Below are 23,830 nucleotides of genomic sequence, written 5' to 3'. Positions count from 1 at the left end.
TGGACCGAGGCAAAGACAAAGGGTGAAACTGTCAGGATTTCTTCAAGAAATATTTTGTGCCTTTTAAAAAATATATATCAATTTATTCAGCCCTCTGTTTTACCCTCACCAATAGCAACAAACTTGCAGTCTTGTGACTGCAAGGAACAAGCCCTGCGAAGGGCTGAAGGTCACATGTATCTCTTCATAGGTATCCCTTGTTTAATGACTTTCCATTTCTCCTTGCCTAATTCCCTAGTCAAGCTGTGGCAAGTCTTCCACATTGCCTGATGACAGGCCTTGTAAATGCAAGGGGTAATCTTAATAGAAGGGTTCAAGAAAAGACAACAGAAAGGTTAAAAGTTCATGTTCCCATGTCTACCATCTTTGGCTTATCCTGGTCTAGGATCCATTTGCATGTGGAAAACAGCAGGGAGACATGTTCTGATCCACTAGGCACATAAAGGAAAATTCATCATGAGTGCTTCATTCATATGTTAAATTCCACTCATTTTTTTCCATTATTATTACATCATCATCATTATTATTATTTGGAAAAAAGAGGACTACATCACTTGGCCTTCCATGAGTATCTCTAGCTACTCTATCTTCGTAGAGTGTTTGGATGTGTGCGGATTTGGATAATGCCACTGCTAATCTAAACCAAAACATGCAAATTCCCAGAAAACGTTATCAGGACTCTAATGTCAAGGAGTGTAAACGTCTCTTAAAGGTGCTTTAAATTAATTGTTTCTCTAAAAAGTACGGCACTTCATGGTTTAAACTGGATGGAAATCTAATGCATATGAATGGCACAGAGTAAATTAATTACACAAGGAAGAATATGTATACAACTGTATACCCATAAGCAAAAAGTAAATATTGTATATACACACACACACGAGAGAGAGAGAGAGAGAGAGAGAGAGAGAGAGAGAGAGAGAGAGAGAGAGTGTCACAAACGACAGCTCACTTGTGCTTGCAAGTAAGGGCTAAGTTCTAATGAACTTTGTTTGGTCCTGAATTTCTTATCTGTTGGCACTTAACGAAAACACCTACCCACCTTAAAGCACAACTTTGTGAAGCAGATCTTACTATTTGCTCTAACCAATTATGGTTCTTAAGATAAGACTCTTAAGAAGATAGAAATCTGTCTATGGACCACCTACCTCAATATTGTCTACACTGACTTGGAAAGGCCAAATTGTTTGATGTGAATTATGTGCTCTAATACTGAGTTATAGCCCTTTCTGTAGGCTTCTTGCTATTTGTTGTGTATTGAGTCAAAGGATTTTATATCTGTATTACTATTGTATGTATTTGCATTAGGGTAAAGTAACTGCCTTTTGGTTCCAGAAGGTACAGCTACTATTGGTTCATTTGAGCTGCTGTATTTGGATCCTCTGTCTTATTGGTTTCCTCCAAAAGGCAGCACAGTGATTGCCTGATATTGTTCCCTCCAAAATGTATCCCTTTCTAGCTAGTCCCCCGTCCCTATAAATGTAGCTTTCCTCTCCTCAGAGCTTAGTCTTGTTTGCTTTAATAAAGAAGTGTTACTAGAGAACTGTCTCCAGCATACAGTGGTACCTCGGCATACGAATGCTTCGACTTCTGAAGGTTTCGACTTATGAAATCGACAACCCCGGGAGTCTTTTCACTGTGTGTGCATTCCGCGCCTGCGCATGCGCAGGGGTGCAAAAATCGCACTTTGCACATGCACAGAATGGGCGCTTCGACATCCGAAAACCTCGACTTACAAAGAGCGCCACGGAACGGATCATCTTCGTAGGTCGAGATACTACTGTATTATGTCAAGAGAGCTGAAATCACAAACCCCACGTCACAACACTATTATATATAATTATCCATCAGCTTCATACATGAGGACACTAACATAGCTGAGTGTACAACACATCAGCTGGAGAAGATGAGAACAGTATTTTCCTTTGGTGGCTTATGGTTTAAAACATTGGATTGTTTCTTAAAATGGGGCTGTTGATTGTCATAATTCAGATGGCTTTGTTTAAACCCCCCCCCCATAACCTTAGAACTAAGGAAGTGCAGATTGAAACTTAGGGGGCAAATCTATGTAGTCAAGAGAACAACATCAATGACTGTGTCTCTGTTAACATCTTTCAAGGAGTAAAATGATCAAAAAATCCATGATAAATTACACATTCTGAAGACAATTCATGTATATTTGCCTTTTGCTATGTATATTAAAAGGATGTGCATTTGAGACCTAATAAAATTAGCAGCTCTTGAAATTCCTCTCAGAGGTACCATGTGAATCAACACAAATTGCCAGAAAACGTTATCAGGACTCTAATGTCAAGGAGTGTAAACGTCTCTTAAAGGTGCTTTAAATTAATTGTTTCTCTAAAAAGTACGGCACTTCATGGTTTAAACTGGATGGAAATCTAATGCATATGAATGGCACAGAGTAAATTAATTACACAAGGAAGAATATGTATACAACTGTATACCCATAAGCAAAAAGTAAATATTGTATATACACACACACACGAGAGAGAGAGAGAGAGAGAGAGAGAGAGAGAGAGAGAGAGAGAGAGAGAGAGAGAGAGAGAGAGTGTCACAAACGACAGCTCACTTGTGCTTGCAAGTAAGGGCTAAGTTCTAATGAACTTTGTTTGGTCCTGAATTTCTTATCTGTTGGCACTTAACGAAAACACCTACCCACCTTAAAGCACAACTTTGTGAAGCAGATCTTACTATTTGCTCTAACCAATTATGGTTCTTAAGATAAGACTCTTAAGAAGATAGAAATCTGTCTATGGACCACCTACCTCAATATTGTCTACACTGACTTGGAAAGGCCAAATTGTTTGATGTGAATTATGTGCTCTAATACTGAGTTATAGCCCTTTCTGTAGGCTTCTTGCTATTTGTTGTGTATTGAGTCAAAGGATTTTATATCTGTATTACTATTGTATGTATTTGCATTAGGGTAAAGTAACTGCCTTTTGGTTCCAGAAGGTACAGCTACTATTGGTTCATTTGAGCTGCTGTATTTGGATCCTCTGTCTTATTGGTTTCCTCCAAAAGGCAGCACAGTGATTGCCTGATATTGTTCCCTCCAAAATGTATCCCTTTCTAGCTAGTCCCCCGTCCCTATAAATGTAGCTTTCCTCTCCTCAGAGCTTAGTCTTGTTTGCTTTAATAAAGAAGTGTTACTAGAGAACTGTCTCCAGCATACAGTGGTACCTCGGCATACGAATGCTTCGACTTCTGAAGGTTTCGACTTATGAAATCGACAACCCCGGGAGTCTTTTCACTGTGTGTGCATTCCGCGCCTGCGCATGCGCAGGGGTGCAAAAATCGCACTTTGCACATGCACAGAATGGGCGCTTCGACATCCGAAAACCTCGACTTACAAAGAGCGCCACGGAACGGATCATCTTCGTAGGTCGAGATACTACTGTATTATGTCAAGAGAGCTGAAATCACAAACCCCACGTCACAACACTATTATATATAATTATCCATCAGCTTCATACATGAGGACACTAACATAGCTGAGTGTACAACACATCAGCTGGAGAAGATGAGAACAGTATTTTCCTTTGGTGGCTTATGGTTTAAAACATTGGATTGTTTCTTAAAATGGGGCTGTTGATTGTCATAATTCAGATGGCTTTGTTTAAACCCCCCCCCATAACCTTAGAACTAAGGAAGTGCAGATTGAAACTTAGGGGGCAAATCTATGTAGTCAAGAGAACAACATCAATGACTGTGTCTCTGTTAACATCTTTCAAGGAGTAAAATGATCAAAAAATCCATGATAAATTACACATTCTGAAGACAATTCATGTATATTTGCCTTTTGCTATGTATATTAAAAGGATGTGCATTTGAGACCTAATAAAATTAGCAGCTCTTGAAATTCCTCTCAGAGGTACCATGTGAATCAACACAAATTGCCAGAAAACGTTATCAGGACTCTAATGTCAAGGAGTGTAAACGTCTCTTAAAGGTGCTTTAAATTAATTGTTTCTCTAAAAAGTACGGCACTTCATGGTTTAAACTGGATGGAAATCTAATGCATATGAATGGCACAGAGTAAATTAATTACACAAGGAAGAATATGTATACAACTGTATACCCATAAGCAAAAAGTAAATATTGTATATACACACACACACGAGAGAGAGAGAGAGAGAGAGAGAGAGAGAGAGAGAGAGAGAGAGAGAGAGAGAGAGAGTGTCACAAACGACAGCTCACTTGTGCTTGCAAGTAAGGGCTAAGTTCTAATGAACTTTGTTTGGTCCTGAATTTCTTATCTGTTGGCACTTAACGAAAACACCTACCCACCTTAAAGCACAACTTTGTGAAGCAGATCTTACTATTTGCTCTAACCAATTATGGTTCTTAAGATAAGACTCTTAAGAAGATAGAAATCTGTCTATGGACCACCTACCTCAATATTGTCTACACTGACTTGGAAAGGCCAAATTGTTTGATGTGAATTATGTGCTCTAATACTGAGTTATAGCCCTTTCTGTAGGCTTCTTGCTATTTGTTGTGTATTGAGTCAAAGGATTTTATATCTGTATTACTATTGTATGTATTTGCATTAGGGTAAAGTAACTGCCTTTTGGTTCCAGAAGGTACAGCTACTATTGGTTCATTTGAGCTGCTGTATTTGGATCCTCTGTCTTATTGGTTTCCTCCAAAAGGCAGCACAGTGATTGCCTGATATTGTTCCCTCCAAAATGTATCCCTTTCTAGCTAGTCCCCCGTCCCTATAAATGTAGCTTTCCTCTCCTCAGAGCTTAGTCTTGTTTGCTTTAATAAAGAAGTGTTACTAGAGAACTGTCTCCAGCATACAGTGGTACCTCGGCATACGAATGCTTCGACTTCTGAAGGTTTCGACTTATGAAATCGACAACCCCGGGAGTCTTTTCACTGTGTGTGCATTCCGCGCCTGCGCATGCGCAGGGGTGCAAAAATCGCACTTTGCACATGCACAGAATGGGCGCTTCGACATCCGAAAACCTCGACTTACAAAGAGCGCCACGGAACGGATCATCTTCGTAGGTCGAGATACTACTGTATTATGTCAAGAGAGCTGAAATCACAAACCCCACGTCACAACACTATTATATATAATTATCCATCAGCTTCATACATGAGGACACTAACATAGCTGAGTGTACAACACATCAGCTGGAGAAGATGAGAACAGTATTTTCCTTTGGTGGCTTATGGTTTAAAACATTGGATTGTTTCTTAAAATGGGGCTGTTGATTGTCATAATTCAGATGGCTTTGTTTAAACCCCCCCCCCCCATAACCTTAGAACTAAGGAAGTGCAGATTGAAACTTAGGGGGCAAATCTATGTAGTCAAGAGAACAACATCAATGACTGTGTCTCTGTTAACATCTTTCAAGGAGTAAAATGATCAAAAAATCCATGATAAATTACACATTCTGAAGACAATTCATGTATATTTGCCTTTTGCTATGTATATTAAAAGGATGTGCATTTGAGACCTAATAAAATTAGCAGCTCTTGAAATTCCTCTCAGAGGTACCATGTGAATCAACACAAATTGCTGTCACAACTGATTTCCAATTGTTTTTCAGATGTTTGCGGATGAACAGATACAACAAATCATTTACTTTTTGCTAATGGATCACACCTAAGATCTTTGAATAAATAAATAACAAAGAGTTCAGTGTATATACTAAAAATATACAAAAAGGTGAAATCTGACTTTAAAAATATCCTGCCAGTTCTAATATTTCAGAACTAATATATGCTTTTCTCTCTGGAGGAGGTACAAGCTTAAACATCACCTGTGAATACAGTGAGAAATCATAATTGGCATATTTGTAATTTTTAATACAAACTGTAAAACTTGAAACTGAGGGGAGCATGTTCCAAAAATAAAACTAGTCATCAACAAACAGCAACAAAACAATGAAAAACCTCCTAACTTCTACATGCTTATTTTGGAATGCAGACGATTCAAGAACTTGTAAATGGGGAACTTGCAAACTGCAGTGCCATTGATTGAACCATTATATGTGACACAGATTTCCTCCTTTGAAATGTCCGCTACCAGTCGTCACACCACTTAAGGTTACCCTTCAGAACAGGGTAATGGCTTTCTGTTTTGGAGGATCTGCTGCATTTATTTTTCATGTTTGAGATGGAGAGCTGAAGGAGTTCATCTAAAATTCTTTCCAACATCCACCTTTAAGGGCAAATGAAATATACAATAAATAAATAAAGCAAGAATAGTTCTTTCCAACTTTGCAAGGATCTCTACCCTTTGTTCCACGTAGGAGTGCAAAATCATACTAACAGCCTAGAAACATGGAACCTTTAGCTTGTGTTTCCAAAAAGTACTTTTAGCAGCAGAAGAGATGGATGGAAAAGTTCTTTTCTCCAAGAGGTGGCCAATTTGCCATGTGTTTAAGGGCTCGTTTCTATATTTCCTGAGTTACATTAATCAAACATGAGACCCAGGAAATTTTTCAGCAGCTGCCCTGAGGTATAATCTAATTTAGATAAAGACCTATAAAAACAAAAAGTGAAAAAGAGTCTGTTTAAGAATGGATCTGAAGCCCATCTGTTTGGCTCATGGCTTAAAATGATTTAAGCAGCAGCTTCTTTCTCCTGACAGATAATCTATGGATAAAAATTACTTTGGGGTCTGATTGCTCTTAATTAATGTTCTCCCTGACAGTGAAGTTACTCCAGATGACAGTCGGTATTGCCTGTCTGAAGAAATAAGAGTGTTGGTGTGTCAACGCTCACAATGCCCTTGGGTTGACATTGACAATCACAGCCAGTACCTTACCTTTATTATCTCGTAATGTAAAGTTGTGGTTATTTGCAGCCTCCCCTGCCAAACTGAAGGAAAATTGATGACCACTAGGTGGATCATCTTTGTCAATGGCACTGATTCTTTGAATTGCCTAGAGAGAAAAGTGATTTGCCATCAGGTTAGATTTTAGTTTGCATTAAATACAAGGCAGTATTTTAGTTTGCATTAAACAAAAGGCAACTTCTCAGAGCTCCAAGAAGGGAGAGGAAATTTTCTATAGTGGTGTGACCCACAATCACATTTTTGTTACATTCAGGTACTCATCAAAATTCAGGCACTCATTAGAATTCGGTTTAGAGTTTCTGTTTTGATAGCACCCCTGTTAATTTTGTATGTGTGGTTACAAGGGATGCTGAAAGAGTTAAATTGGGGAAAATGTTGCATGGGGGCACAGGCAACCATTGTCATTAAAATGGTGTCTGTGCAGATAAAAAAACCTGGGGAAATATCCAGCTAAACAGTTCCACTAGCACAAGGAGTTTTAGTTGCACAATAAAACCTCCCCATCCTTCTCGAATGCCATGTAAATCTGAATCCAGAAGGTTGTGAGAACTGCCAGAACAGATTTAGGAGTTGCATAAGGAAAGGGCAGGGAAGTTCATTGCTTATCTAAAAAACCTTATGTTGGTGGAGCAGTTTAATTGGATAACGCCTCTGCTGATTTTATATATATACTAGTATCTTGAAGCCCGTTAAATTAACGGGTGCTAGAACATGTGATTCCCCCCGCCCATTTCCGCTCGCTCTCCCCCCCTCCCTTCTTTTCTCCACCCACACGTGCCGGGACTCTCCTGGGCTGCCACCGGCACTGCTCCTCCGTCGCTGCTCCACCTCCTCCTCCTCCGCTGCCGCGGTTCATGCCTAGGCAGGGGGTGGGGGAAGGTAGGGGTGGCCAGGGCCCTCTTTCTTTCCTGCCCTCCCCCTGGGCTCGAGCCCCTTCCTTGTCCGCCACCGCCGCCTCAGGACCAGGCGTAGGCCCCGCCGCTCCAGCAGCTGCTCCCACCAATGCTCTCCCTGTCGTTGGCCCCCCCTTGGCGTCCGCCACCACCGCAGTGCTACGTGGCCGCCGCCGTAGCCAACCAAAGTCAGTCAGACACTCAGTCTCGCGATTGCACTGCGAGGGAAACGGTAGGCAGAGGGGTGGAGGGGAGAGCGTGTGCGCATGTGCGCGACGCCCGCTTGCTGCTGGTCCCCCGGGGGGGGGGGGAGGAAAAGAAAGCAGCCTCCTCCTCCTCGCGCTTTAGCGCAAGCGCAGTGAGGTGCTGTCCAGCCGGGAGCGGCGCTTGGCAGCTGCAGGGAAACGGGAGGCAGAGGGGTGGGGGTGGGGAGAGTGCACATGTGTGTGCGTCCAGTCTCTGCGTCCAATCCCTGTGTCCGTGGGGCACATGCGCAGTAGCGCGAACCCAGGGACACAGGGACTGGACGCAGAGACACTTGGACTTTATTATATAGGACTTTATTATATAGGATATATATATATATATATATCTCACACACACACACACACACACACACACACACACACACACACATATATATATATATATATATATATATATATATATATATATATATATATTCAAGCTGAATTGAGAACATTGATAGGATGTGACACAGTAGACTCATTATTCAACAGTTGAGGCCACATGAGAAAGAAGGCCATTTATGGAATCCGAGCATAAAAGCATCTAGCCAGTACTCAGTGTAGTTTTACTCTAAAAACGATCTATTTTAGTGAACTGGAAGAATGGACATTTGCTGTTTTCATAGATTAGGAAGTGTAGAGGATGTTCAAAATTGTATGAAATGTAGATTTACCTGTGCAGTTTTTTCACAGGCTCGCAGAGGATGGTTTCAGATCTAGTTAATGTTTATTTTAGCTTCAAATCAACATGTCATTTTTACTGCAATAAACTGATTATATTTTATCTTAAAAGAGGCATCAATGCAAATCAAATTACTGCTGTGCAGCAAATATCATCAAGCTGTTAGGAATATAAATCCACACCTGGCCAGGTTCTGCATTTTCACAGACAGTAGTTTCATAATCCATTGCAAACTCAGGAGCGTTGTCGTTGATGTCAAGAATAGTGATGGCCACATATCCCCTCCCAATTTGCGAAGGGTTTTCTGTTTGAAAGGACAAGAACCAGTTATTATTATTCATAATGAACCAATTCTGAAACTATTAAATATGTTCCATATTTCTGGAACCACAAAATTAAGTTGTCAGTGGGATTTTTGTCACTAAGAGTGAACCAAAACTGAAAAGAAGAAAAGGGCTGCCATGCTTGATCAGGCCGGTGGTTCTTCAAGCACATTGTCCTATTTCTCCTAATGGCCCACAATGAATATGAGAAAAAGGTGCAGGGAAGGAAATAAAGATGGGTAATTTCTCCAGCTTCTTCCATTCCCTTTCTTTTGCCAGCAGTTAGAGAACTGTAATTATTTTTCCCTGTATAACCATGGATGCATTATGAAAAATGATGAGTGTTAATCTAGCAGTATTAGTGACAATTAATGAACCCTTGTTATACAAATGCAAGTAAACTGTAATTCTACAGTTGCAAGTTGCTATATTGTATAATTGGTATACAACATGGTGCCCTTCAGATGTTGTTGGATTACAACTGGGAAAAACTTTATTGGCCAAAGGGCTGGATGGCTATCTCTCCTATCCTGTTGGCCAAGTCTGACAGACAGGCAAGCCAGCCCACCTGTAACATGGCATAACTATGATGCCAGGTGATAGTATGCTTTGAAGCCCTGGTTGTCAGGACTTCAGAGGGTACTGTAGGCTGTTGGAAAGCCCTTTTGCAAGCAGCCTGTTCATTAAACCTACGAAAAGTGGAGATTAAAAATGCATTGTGGAACTGTTTGCAAAGGGGTTTTCAAACAGACTTACTGTATGCTGTGCTTTGGCTCCATGCACCTGTTCCTAGCAGGGGAATAGACACTTACAGCTAAACTCAGCAGGAATTAACCTTCACTCATGAACTGATGAGCAGGGGTTACATTCTGCTGCACTGGCTGTGTGTGCCCCAAGTTCCCTGCTAGAAAAAGGTGTAAGCAGCCAATGCTGGATTGAACCCTGACCCACCCATCCCCCATCAGAGTGACATCAGCAGACTGGAAGGTGGAAGTGGTTTTTGAGAAGTAATCTCATGGGCCAAATTTGTTCCTCAATTTAGCCCATATGTTAAATATTTCCCACCCCTGGTTCATCTTGATGGGAGTTGCATTCCAAACTTCTGGTGGGCGCCTTGTTGACTACTTCTGAATACACTGTCAATTCTAAAACCATGGGTAAAATTCAAAGCCACATTCTTCCAATCGTTCTATTTGCATATACACTTCAGGTTGCCAGAGGGAATGATCCCTCTCTTCTCCCCCCCACTATTTGGGGGGTTCGTCAGACCCTCCCAAGACCCCTCAAGACAATTTGGAGGAGGGCAGTGGAAAGAAATAGGGCAAAATCCCATTCCGCAAGCCTACGTTCCTTGGACAGACCTGTTCAACAGATCCTCTGCTGCTGGGGTTGACTGGGTGAATTCTGCCCCATATATTTATTTAACTCTCTGATTTCTATCCACTCTCTTTTAATCCAAGGAGATGCCCATGGAAGATTAAACAATAAAATATAAATACATTACAGCTTGGTATCTGAAGAAGTGTGCATGCACACAGAAGCTCATATCTATGACAAACTTAGTTGGTCTCTAAGGTGCTACTGGAAGGAAAATACATTACGGCTGTTTCTGCCCTCTCTGAGGCACTACAGTTCTAAGATCAGGATTCTATGATACATGATACTACCTAAAAACCTTAGAGAATTAGCATGAAATAGCATTAACTGTTAACTCATTACAGTTAACTGTTAATGGCTTGAAGCATCTCTTCCAACACTTAAGACTCTTGGTGAACAACTTGATTCATTTGACATGAGGAACCAGCACTTTTAAAAGCTTTTAAAAAATGGCTTTGCAGTGGCAACTTACGACTCTCCATAGCCAAGACAGTGATGTTATGAACAGCGTTTGTTTCTCTATCCAATGACTTCGCAGTGGTAATCACCCCACTGTTGGCATCAATATTGAAATATCTCTCCAGGTCTGTGTTTCGATCTATTGAGTACCTGGATGAAAGATGAAAGAAAACTTTTGATGTATGTATACATCCAGGTGTGTGCGTGTTAACAGTTGCATTTATTCCACATTTAGCTGAAAGAGCTTTTCATCCAGATTCTTTTTTCCCCTTTTTTGTCAGCTCCCTTACAGTCCTTACAGCACACAGAGAGTTTGTCACACAGAGCCATCTGAGTCTGCAAAATTCACTGTTCGAGGAAAGATGGCTCGGTTCCTGCATTTCATGATACCTTCCTAACTGAGGTCACAAGTATTTCCTTTCCATTTCTGTTCTTTTACTCTTAGGTCGACCACTCGTTTATTTTTGGAAGACTCTACTCCTGAACCCAACCTAATGTGTAATAGATTTGGAACTGTGCCACCTGGCTGGATCAATCTCCAGCAGAGCTTCCACTGCGAGACACTGAACTTTTTGTCACAGGCAGAAAAGCCCATGGGGCGAATAAGAAAACTGTAGAGTAGGTCAAGGATTACGTATTACTACATTTGCTCCTGGGGCCTTATTGTCATCATACAAACCCAGACTCCTGTCACTGAGCAACCCTGGCTTAAGCTCGCCTTGCCTGATCCCCCCAAGCTGTTTTCAAGGAGGAGAAAAGCTCAGACGGAAAATAAGCCACGAGAAAGGGAGAAAATGTCCATTGTTGACTGTTTAATTACCATCTTGGAAATTGGCTATGTACTTTTAGATCCATTAGAAACACACTCTTTGATATAACACAATATACCAGAAAGCCAGATTGTGTTTGACTGGAATGCTGATTGACAGTGAATCTATGACAGCCTGAAGTCACCTGCTTGCCATGAAATAAGTTTTGGGTTTTTTTCATAGCCCTGCTGCTGATGTCCATTGGGACTGGTAGGGTAGAAGCCAGAGAACTGAACATCAGGAGGAGCCAGAGACAACAACAGCCAGAGCTGGAGCAAGTGATTTTTGTTTTGCCCCCTATTGTCCTCTTGGCTGAATTATAAAATGGACAACACTGAGACATTAAGAGGAGAAAGCTGGCAGGCAGTTTTAAGTCAGAAGGTAGGCAGGTGAGGGTTGGCTGAGGGTAGATTGAGGTTGGTGTGGGAGTGATTCATCCACCCAAAAGGATCGCCTTCCATTGAAAGATCAATCACATCAGTCTCTCTACACGATGCAGGGGGCAGAGAGAAGCAAATTAATGCACATAAAGGAAAGTAGTTGTGATGTGGATGTAAATCAGGGCTAAGGAACCTGTGGCCCTCCATATTTATTGTACTACAAATCCATGACCATTCATTGAGGCTGACCAAAACTGAAGTCCAATAGTATCTGGAGTGTGACAGGTTTTCCTGCCTTGGTGTGAGTAGCACTGGAAACTTACTAGGATTCTTCATAAGCAAATCAAAATAGAGTAGCAGCCACATTTTACTTTAAGATACCTGTGGAAGGCTTCCCAGCAAAAAGACTCTGAGAAGAACACACACGAGTACTTTAGTCAATTAATGTACGGTGGAGAACAAGGGAGGTGGAAAGGCCACACAGCTTGATTAGAAAGAAATGAGCAGGTCAGGATTTTCACCTCTTTGACCAATCAAGGTAAAGCATAACAGGATAGAGGAGTTGGCAGGAGAGTTCAGATCTTCCATAGCAACTCCTGAGAGCACTAGGTACAACGCTGTGGGAGCGTGCTTAAGGAGGAAAATACCACTGCTTGAAAAAATGCAAGGGCAAGCTGTTGCAAATTACGTTCTCTTCACATGAAATGCTTCCACTTTCCTCGGAAGTACTTTGATAAGAATAAAAAAATACTGTGTGTGTGTGTGTGTGTGTGTCTTCATTCACTTTTAACCAAAAGGATGGATAGCTCCAACAGTGATGATTTTGATTGTAAAGATGAGACAGTATTATTTCCAGATGGCAAGCCTTCATCCTGTTTTTTAGTGTAATCCACTATACTGGTTTCCTGAATCAACAACGCTTTCATAGAACAGAAAAGGCGGGATTTTCCACCATATTGCTCAAAAAGGCTTTGCCAATATACAACAGGGGTCACCCACCATTTTGGGCCAGTGGGAACATTTAGAATTTTGTGAAAGTGGCAGTCACTAATTATTTGCAGGGCTGTCAACCAATCAAAATATTTTTTGTTGATCTCACTGAGTGAGCAATTACATTTAAAAATATATCTGCATATTACAAAAATATCAGTATCATTGCGTTTTAGTTACTGAAGGCAGTGGCCTGGATCCTAACGTCTCTTCCATGAATGGAACAGGGTTCACAATCACAGAATGGAGTTTTCTGCCACCCCTTCTCTCTGCAACCCCTGGAAAAAAAATTGGGGAGTTTGGAGGACCCTTGCAGATGAAATTTGAAAATCTGACCCCTTGTGTGACTCTGACTAAATTGGTCCAGTTTAATGAACCCAAGGAGCATCAATTATTTTTATTGTCTACCCTTTAGGAATGTTTCTGCGTGGATGACATGCTCATTTGGCTTTCATTTTAGTAACTCCCTGCTTTTGTTTCCCCCTCATGCTTGAACTGCTGTATTTGGTCAGCAATGCACAGCTCTTGGACAGCTTCATGGTTGGCATCCTTCCCCCAGAGACATCGCCTGTCACCTTTGCAATGTAGCCACTCTTGGCAGGCCTGGGCAGATGGAATTTAATCTCTGGGCAGCTCTCAAACTTCCTAGCTATTAACCCTGACACTGTTCAGCATAGCTAGTCAAAAGCCGGTTCTGAGAACATTAGTTTGCATGACATATTTCCTTGAGAAAAATTCAACTGATTAAAGCCTTCTAATAACATTGGGTTGTATTCAAGCAGCGTAAGTGTAGGCAGCTTGCACAACATTTCCCCCCTTCCCTTCTTTCCCCACTTCAGACCCCTGTACCCTCACCCCTCAACCCCTGCTCCAGTGATTTGGGGAGACCTATAAAACAAACTATATCCAAGCTGAATTTTGCTTTTTGGATCACATTTTTGAGTGGTTCTGTTCACTAGATGTTCACCAGCAGAAGAGTTTCCTGTTCGTCCCATTTCCCCCTCTAGTCCCCTGAACAGCATCAAAACAGCTCTGGAGGTTGAGGGACAAGGAAGTTTAGTTGCACCAGTGGAGAAATTCACATGGAGCACTGGATACAACCCCAGGTGTTTTCTTAAACTGAAGTAGATTACTATAACTCCTGTGCTAAGGCTGAGAGAGAGATAGTACTGTTCTCAAGGCTGTTCAATGAGTCTTTGACTATACAGGTGTTTGAAATCACTTTTCCTAGACAGGCTCAATCTGTTTTTTAAGTGATGGGGCCAGTCACTTTAAAAGCTGCAGTTCAATTTTCTCAAGCAGACAACAAAATGAGGAGGATTGCAATAAAAACCTTTATGCCAGAGTAATTTAGGGAACCTGTGTAGAAGTACAGCCTTATATACTAAAATAATGAATAAGTGTAAGATGTCTAAAACAAATGGTGACAACAATATGTTTTATCAGATGTACTGCCCCATTTTCTCTTTCTTTCAAGCTGCCAAGCTTTGGAGAAATTCTAATCAGGACTAAACAAAGGCAGGCAGGCATATAAAAAGGCTATAAAAAGGCCTTGCACTTCATATCATTTTGGGTTTTGTAGCTGTGAGTCCGCTGGAACTTTCATCCTTTCCCCCAGTCCCAGATGACAAAAGGACACACTTCATGTGTTAAAAGATGATCTCTTCTTATTTCATCATATATTTTTCAAGGGGACCCCCAGCACCTAAACATGATTTCAGTCTAGCTCCAATAACACACTGCATAGTTAGCACTGCTGCCCTATAAACAGATAGAGCTCAGGCCTATCAATTGTATTTGCTCTTTTACACAACTATTTGATAAGCATTCTATGAACATTCACAGTACTTTTGAATCACATTAAGTTATTTTGAAGAGCTCCCTTTTTGACCAACCTAGAGTGAGATGTACAGTACATATATATGAAAGACAGCAGTGTGTGTGTGTGTGTGTGTGTGTGTGTGTGTGTGTGTGAATACGTGTGTGACGGAGAAAGAGAGAAATATTTGTAGCCTGAAATACATTTTCAGCACTTATGTTGCAAGGAAATAGCTACAAAGATACAATTTTATAAATGAATGCACCTCTAGTAAAGAGAGACTTGGGAACAGATTTCTGCAAAATGCACATGCAAAATGCATCCAGCATACACATTGCTTCTTTTCTGTAAATAACTTGCTCTGCAAAGCGTTTGGCGTAATTAATTTAATTGGAACATAAGCTATGGGTTGTGGATAATAATTGCTTCTTGTCTTCTACAAAATATTTTCCTTACATAATCCAGTTATGATTTCATGTGTAGTGCTGGGAGTGGGGAGTATATTTTAAGGCGATTTAAACACAGGGATACAACAAAACCACTGAAATGTAATTATATGGGTGCATACTGCAGGGTAAAAAGAATATTTATGTTTTAAAATATTTGTATTATGCTGTGCCCCAAAGGATTTAAATCTGTTTACAGCTGCAACGTAGTAACGAATTGGTGATATGTTGATTTGGCTGCTCAAGGGTCCTTAGCAAACTGAAACTCCACATGAGTAAAGACTTTCACAAGCAATGAACAGCCTGTGCATACATAATGAGAGTGCACAGACCAGTCCACATAAAAGTGAACTTAAAAGTTTCTTTCCAAGCTTTGTCTTGAACCCAGAAAACACCAAGACAAGTCAATCCAAATGACAACAAAATACACTCAGCACTATCTAACTAAGTTGTACTTAAGAATACACTCAATGAAATTAATGGGCATGTCTAACTTAGGTCCATTAGTTCCAGTGGGTTTACTCTGGGGAGGGAAGGCGTAGTACCTCTGCTGGGGGACATGACATCCTCCTTCTAGGGTAGTCCTTCTGGGATAGTCTGTCCACTTTTGAAGAGCTGCACTCAGCTCTCACCTGTGGCTCAGGGAAGGGGTCAATATGTGGCAGCAGCTACACCAGAAGAGGGTGGGTGATGGGTCTTAAACCTTCAGTGAGTTAGAGACTTCCCCTGCATGCAAAGACAGGCTTGGGTGGATTGAGAAGACGAGACCAATACTGGGCCCAATGTTCAAGAAGGCGGTTACTGCATGTGCTGCAGAGGGAAGTTGGCAGCAGGTGTGACTCATCAACCTGAGAAGGTGGCCCATCTAGGAGAAGGAAAACTCTGATCCTAAACTTCCACTAAATTCATTCATGAGAAAGGCTTCAGGAGTAAACCCCAAGGAAAACTCCAAACCCACTGCATTGCATGACATCTTTAGGAGAAGAGGGGCTAAATAGTAAACCTTGCACAAATCCCTAAGACAGAGTAGAGTCCCTAAGGCAGTTGAATGGCATCTTGTACGCCTCCTTCTGGCAACTACTGCAAAGCTGGTGCAAAATGTATTGCTCTGCTTTCCTTTGGAGCACATCAGTGAGACCGAGAGGGGGGTAATATTGTCATCTGGGCAGCCCAAGACTTGCACCCTGAAGAGGTCATTTCAGTGCTGTTAATGCAGCAAAAACAGTGTGAGTTACTGGTTTCTGCAGCCCCAGCAGGCACTGTGATTTTCCAGTGGTTTGGCTCCACCTCGGGAGGCACACTTCATTGTCTCTTGAGAACGATGGAAGTCAACAACTCTGAGAAGAACTTAGTTTGATACAACCCAAGGTGTTTTTTTTCTATCTGGGAATACAGTATTTTTTGATATAGATATAAGCAGCAGCAAAAGTAGGAAATGAAATGCAAAATTACCTCACAGGACTGTTAGACGCATCTGGGTCATGAGCTGCAACAGTTCCAATGATGGTGCCTACTTTAGCTGCTTCAGACACTACCATAGTGTACAAACGTGAGGTAAATATAGGTGGTTCATCTACATCCTCCACAATGATCTTCACTGTTGTCATATCACTGAATGGACCAAGGCTTAAAAAACGAGGATCAACTTGCTTATTAGCCGCTTCTATTCTCAAGGTGTAGCTGGCCTTGGCTTCATAATCCAGCTCCTACAGAGAAAAAGTGATTTAGAAGTTTAAGCAGCAGAGTCAACTTCTAAATTATAACCAGCCAGCTCTTTGACTTGCAAATATGAGTGAACAATATGTAGGCTTACCATTCCTAAGTACAAAATGTTACTTGTGCCACAATATTTCTCACAGTCTGAGCTAATTCACATAACAGCAACAGAGATTTGAGATTTTGCCCCCGCCCAGCAACAGAGATTTTAAAAGTCAACCCACACTGAGGTCCAAATGGAATAAGGTTCCGTGAAAGAGCATCTACCACACCAATAAGAATACTAAATAGTCCAGCTAATTGGGGAGCTAAATGTAGTCCAGCTAAATGGGGAGCCAATCAGGAATACCCAGTCTACCAAACTTTAGACAGAATACAGTGACTTCAAGAGTAGATTACATCAAAGAACTCTATGTAGGGCTCCCCTTAGGTAAAAAAAAAAAAGTAAAGATAAAGGACCTCTGGATGGTTAAGTCCAGTCAAAGGCTATGGGCATAGCTGTCAACCTTCCCCTTTTTGCTGGAAATTCCCTTATTTCAGCGCCGTTTCCCACCGCTATCCTGGATTGTTAGATATACCGTAGACTGTCCCCGGGACAGGTGAGGCTGCTGATCCCTTATTTTCAAACCCGAAAGTTGACAGCTATGGCTATGGGGTTGTGGCGCTCATCTCGCTTTCAGGCCGAGGGAGCTGGCGTTTGTCCACAGACAGATTTCTGGGTCATGTGGCGTGCATGACTAAACCGCTTCTGGTGCAACAGGACACCGTGACGGAAACCAGAGCGCACGGATTTACCTTCCCACCAGAGTGGTACCTATTTATCTACTTGCATTGGCATGCTTTAGAACTGCTAGGTTGGCAGGAACTGGGAGAGAGAGCAACGGGAGCTCTCCCTGTTGCGGGGATTCAAACCGACGGCCCTCTGATTGGCAAGCCCAACAGGCTTAGTGGTTTAGACCACAGCGCCACCCGCGTTCCAGAATGCGGCAGCATGATTGTTGACTGGAACAAGACCCTGTCAGCATAGAGCAGCCTTGCTTAGAAATCTGCACTGCCTGCCAATTTGTTATTGAGCCTAAATCCAGAAATTATTATTAGCAGGTAAAGTGCTCAGTAGCTGGGGATCAGATTGTGAAGGATCGCCTCACCCCATACGTGCCCATTCAACCACTTAGATATGTGGAAGTGCCACAATTTGTTGATTTCACACATGCAAGAAACTGAACCTTAAGTGTGGCAGCACTTACACTTTGGATCTCCTTTTCTATTGATATTTGTTTTTGGTGACTGCTACAGACTTTTTTTCTTACTGCAAGCCCACCTAGGCACATAATTTTAGCATGTGATTTTAGTAAGTAGCAGTGTTTTGAAATTACTACTTTTTCCATTTAAATATGTTTGTGTAACTTGTTTTTAATATTTATTTTTAATTGTGTTTTTAATGAATACTTTGACCTGTCCATTGTAAAGCATTAGAAGACTTTTGTTCTAATAAGCAGTGTATGCATTTTGTTAACTAAATGAATACAATGCCGTTCCACGGAGCTTCTACCAGGAGATGATTGCATAATGCAAGAACACTGCATAATGTTGTTTGCATTGGTAAGTAAACTGTCTCTTTCTACTGCTAATTTTTTAAATTTAATGTACATAAAAATATTATTTTATTATTATTTTAAAGTAACAGCATATGTTCAGGAGAAGAAATGAAGAAAAGAAACCAGAATTTGCTTAGTAATTAATTGATTGATTTGATATTTTTACACATTAACTTTCAAAATGTGGGTAATTAGAAAACAAGATAATTATTTAATGAGAGTAAATAATGGAACTCAAGCTAACAATAATAAATCATAATAATATTTTTGAGTATGTGAAGCTGTTTTCAAATCATATAAATCAGCCAAATGGAAAGCAGTTGAACTGCTGCTAATGTCACAATCAAAGATGTAAATTAGATTGATTAAGAAGAATGGTAGGACAAATTGCAGTTAATGTTGCTATCACAACACTTCACAACGTGGGAGGTAGCAGATCAAATAAGTGCCTACAAATTACAAGAGAGGTCAGGTGAGGACAAAAAATGGATTCATAATGTTTGGTAAGCGGCAGCAGGACTTGGGAGCCACTTTTGGTGCCTTAGTATGTATGAAAACACCATAAATGGTGAGGGGAACCCTATCCGAAAGACCTGCAAAACTTCATAAGGATAGGTCCAGAGATTAGGGAGTTATGATAAATGAAAGCAGAGGCTGTTTTTTGTTTGCTTCTCAATTGACAGTAGTTGACCAGAGCCTTCCACATCTCTCCCAAAAGCACCATGAATGAAAATAAAATGAAACTCTCGTTGAGGTCATTCTGTGGCTTGAAACTAGAGCTATCATTCACAACGGCACTTCTCCCACCTCCCAACAATCATACATAACGTCTTCATTATGTGATGCCCTGGGCTCTTTTCAGAGCAAGGGCAGGATATAAATTGAATTTAAAAAATAAACAAACCACCAAAGTTATATTGGGTGTTGGAGGTTTTCACAAACGGTCTGTGTCTTTGTGTCTCTTTGACTCAGACGCAAAGTTTTGGAAGGGGGTCTGATTCAGTGTGGGCAGCTATGGAGGGCAAGCCCTGGGTCTTTCCGAAGTGCTTTGGTTCGGGGTTTAGGATTCATACTGACTGCACTGCCCGGGAAGCTGCAGATATACACACATACTTAAAGCAACATATTATTATCACATTTGCTATTTTATTTAGCAATGCTGTGAATATGGTGCATTATGAATTTTCCCATTGGAATTGCTAAGTATCAGAACTGTAAGCCGAACTGGGATCATATGATGAATGGTTGGTTAAGAATATACTTAATAAAGAAGTAAATAATTACATTTCAACAAGTCTCAATCACTGCTGTTTTTGCAAGATTGTACCAACTTCAAAAACAAGAGTGAGAATTGCTGAAATGTATAGATATATCATGCATACGGTCTCATAAAGCTGCTTCATGGAAAATTATTACAACAAAAGCAGCCAGTTGGAAAAAGTGAATGGAGTATGAACAATTGCCAGTTTTTCAAGACATTAAGTACTTGATGTGAAAAAGACAAAATAAAACTATTTAAAGCAGCCCTTTTGTAAGTTTCCTAATAAAAATACAGCAGACAAATAGAGTTTGATGACTATAGCATAATGGTCACTTGACATAAAGACATACAACAATTGCTAACTAACTCTGTTCTCTCCTGAATCAGAAATAGACATGTCTTATTATTTTTACTGGGGTAAGAGGTACTCTTACTATGTTCAGACAGCACCGTGGCACCATCATTTAGCATGAGAATGAGACCCTGAGAGCTTCAAGTGTGGAGTGTCCATGGGATAATGTCAGAAAATGTCAGAATGGAGAAATGTGTTCCGTGGATTTGTTAATGTTTCCCATGTCTTGCATCAGAAGTGTGAACTTATAGAGGAAAGTGGATAATGTGACAAGAACACCACAATAGTTTATTGTTGTAACAGATAGTAATAGAATAATTTCTATGGGGGCAAGGGAGGAAAAATAAATTATATATTGTTTAAGAGCATGGCCAGGCAGTGTCACATGTGATCATGGATTGATCACGCTATAGGCCTACACTGGGTGTTTCTGACTGTTCAAGAGCCATGTGCCAGATGCCCAGTCTCTCTGCTGCCATCAAGCAAACACTTGCTGGTAAGTGCCTGGGGACCTCTCCCCCACAGTTGTTCATCAGTAATGGCTGCCCTATACCGCATTCAGCCCATCCCACAGAATTAGATCCTGCTCACCCTGAACTAACAGACATCTTGGTTGGCTAGAGCATGGTGCTGATAATACCATGGTTGCAGGTTCGATCCCTGTAAGGGACAACTACATATTCCTGCATTGCAGGAGATTGGATTAGATGATCCTCATGATCTCTTCAAACTCTGTGATTCTATGTAACTATAATTAAATGGCTCCATCTGCCTGACAGGCCTCTTGCTCTCAAATACTGGATCAGATGGGGGGTGGTGGAAATAGTCGTTTTATTGATTTTCTCATGCATGAAATGATGAAATCTTGCAGTGACATAGTGGAAAGCAATGTTACAATGCAGAAAGTAGTAGAGAAGTTTTAATTTCTAAAGATGCTCCATCAAAAGGGTTGTTTTTTGTTTGTTTTGCTTCACTTTGAATCCAATAACGCTAATGTTTATTTTATAAAAACCATCATTTAGCTGGCATTCACTTTACCCCTTCCTGACCATAACTGAAATATGGGGATTGTTAGAATAGCAAACAAACACCTTACAAATCACTAGAACAGTGCTGAAGGTTAAAAAGACAAAGCATACTTTGGTTCTTCCTTCAGCACAGTGAATGGAGCTTGACAGCTTCATTAATATCTGTGCATTAGTGTTATCTGATTAGATCCTAAGCCTCATCCATTCATCTTTTTTTTAAAAAAAAAAAAGTGAGCATTTTGTCCTGTCTGGAGGAAATTACAATGCAGCCCTCTCTGTCGAAGAAGAACAAGAGAAGGAAGGAAGGAAGGAAGGAAGGAAGGAAGGAAGGAAGGAAGGAAGGAAGGAAGGAAGGACCTGATATGCAGTTATTCTTCAAAGGAAGTAGTTTGATACTCTCCTTTTAAACAAAACTAGATGGCAACTATCAAATTATATAATTTACAGTAATCTACCATTCAAAAGCCCTGTTGCTGGAGAATCATTTCCCCCATTTTGGTTAATCTTAAGACTAATCAGGCTTGTGCATCTGTCAAATGAACAAGAGTCCCAGGAGCCTTGTTCCATCAGGCAAATTCACTGGGGATTATAAAACAAACAATGCAATAAGAACAAAGAGACTAAAATCAGAAAATTACAACAATATTGAAATGCATTTACGCACGTGGACACGCACAGAGAAAGAGGAAGGAAGAAGACGGCAATACTGTCTTCAAAGAACAAAAGTTATCAAAACAAAACTGTTGCATAGATTTCTGTGGCACATACTCAGATTAAGAATCAACTATATTTCCCTGAAGGGACCATCTATTCCTATCTTCCCCATTGAACAGACTGAGAAGGAAGGGGAAAGTAATTCCCTCATTTATTCATTGCTTATGGAAAAAGTAACATCAGTGACAATTTGTCTACTGCATGGATTCCATATGTATAGAACAAAACACAGGGTGATCAAACTTTCAGAATTCGTCCTTCATTCTGTCCATTCAACCACAGAACTACAACATTTCTTTCTTGGCACTGTTGATACCTTTCTTGTTAACCCTGACATAACTACTGAAGGTTACCTTATCCATTTTCAATCATGTATGCTGACATTCAACAGAATCACTTCTGATATTTACCTATTAGCCGACTGAAGGGAGGGGTGAGTCCTACATAGTTGGGAATTCTTAATGTGTGTTTTATGATCTATATTTCCAATGTTCAGACTGTGAGTTGTTGCATATGTAACCAAAATGGCATCACCCCACATGTGAGATGTCAGCAAGATTGGGAGAACCCCAAGGTTTTCAGAAGAACAAAAATCTTTAGAGCCCCCTCCCCCACACAGTGGGAACCCCAAAAAACAGACCAATAGAGACTATGTCTGAGTGGCCATGGTCTGCTAGCTGATGGTTAGAGGAGGTGAGGGGCAGAAAATGGGGTGAAGGAGAATGAAATGGCTGGTATCCCAAGCAGCAGTACTCTATACTACAACCTTTTGTCGCAGGTCTCACTGGTATTTATTTATCTGCCTTATGGCTGAAGCCTCTTCCTAGCATAAACTGAAAGTGAGATGATGTTACTTGTGTACCGTGACAGAAATAATGAAGTGAGGTTACCTTCTGTATTGTAATGATTCCTTCTTGTGTCTCTTTGTCCACTAAGACTTTGAAAACGGCCAAGCCATCACCATCCACTATTTTATATTCCATTTCGGCATTCGATCCCACATCAGCATCTGCAGCCTTTAATCTGGCGACCACTGAAGCCACGGGTAGCGACTCCGGGACATTATATTGATACGATCCTGTAAAGTTCAGAACAGTCACTGGATGATTCATCTGTTCATTGATTCATCTGTTCATGAATCAATCAATGAATGACCTCACTTAGTTTATAGTGGAAGGGTTCTAAACATAATACATTTGGTATTTCTTTAAAATGCCACGAGGGAAAATGTTCTTTCAGCCTTGGTCAATCTGGTGCCCTCAAGATGCTGCTGTGGATGGTGATGACGACTGAAATGCAGCTTCTATCAGTGCCAGCCAGCATGGTCATCTAAAGTGCTCCATGTTGTTGAAGACTGGGTGATTTAGTATCATAACTCTCCTCTGTGCCCTCGGTAGAACAATTTTTAAAAAAAAATGTTTAAAAAGGACCTGCCACATTGTACAAGTAGACCGCTGCTACCCTTGCTTCCATCCACAATCTGCTCTAGAGATTATTTTTGCCACCTTGCTTGCTTGTAGTATTTAATGTCATGTTGGAGGAGGGAAATATACATAAGTTATAGCTCAGGCTTTGTGAGATCAGCCCCAAAATAGTTAAATTTTGCTCACAGTATTATTTCCAGTTCATGTCGCTTTCAAATGCATTCATTCATTCATATAACTGTTCCACTTTAACAAACATTTTTTTTTAATAAAAAAAATCTGCATGGAAATTTATATACATATTGGAACATATTTCCTTGCAAAATATACATTTTTAAAGGTATTTTCTCTCAAAATGCTCATTTCTAAAGGTGTTTTCTTTTGAAGTATCAATTTGCAAATGCATTTTGAGTCAAAAATTGCATTGTAAAAATGCAGAGAAGCGTGAAATCCAAAGGATAACTATGTTCTGG

General features: G+C 40.7%; 1 protein-coding gene across 1 annotated transcript in view; it reads right to left on the bottom strand.

The window, feature by feature from the left end:
• Positions 1-23,830, bottom strand: part of LOC118090370 (cadherin-7) — a 115,058-nt gene that overhangs the window by 10,201 nt on the left and 81,027 nt on the right. Inside the window, exons 6-10 of the mRNA XM_035126025.2 lie at positions 22,824-23,011; positions 16,717-16,970; positions 10,834-10,970; positions 8,844-8,965; positions 6,809-6,926 (exon numbers count right to left, since the gene is read on the bottom strand). Coding sequence (XP_034981916.1) covers positions 6,809-6,926; positions 8,844-8,965; positions 10,834-10,970; positions 16,717-16,970; positions 22,824-23,011 — 819 coding nt within the window. The remainder of the gene's footprint in view (positions 1-6,808; positions 6,927-8,843; positions 8,966-10,833; positions 10,971-16,716; positions 16,971-22,823; positions 23,012-23,830) is intronic.

Source organism: Zootoca vivipara, chromosome 8 (assembly GCF_963506605.1).
Source record: "Zootoca vivipara chromosome 8, rZooViv1.1, whole genome shotgun sequence".
Lineage (NCBI taxonomy): Eukaryota > Metazoa > Chordata > Lepidosauria > Squamata > Lacertidae > Zootoca > Zootoca vivipara.
This window is presented reverse-complemented; position numbering and strand designations above follow the sequence as displayed.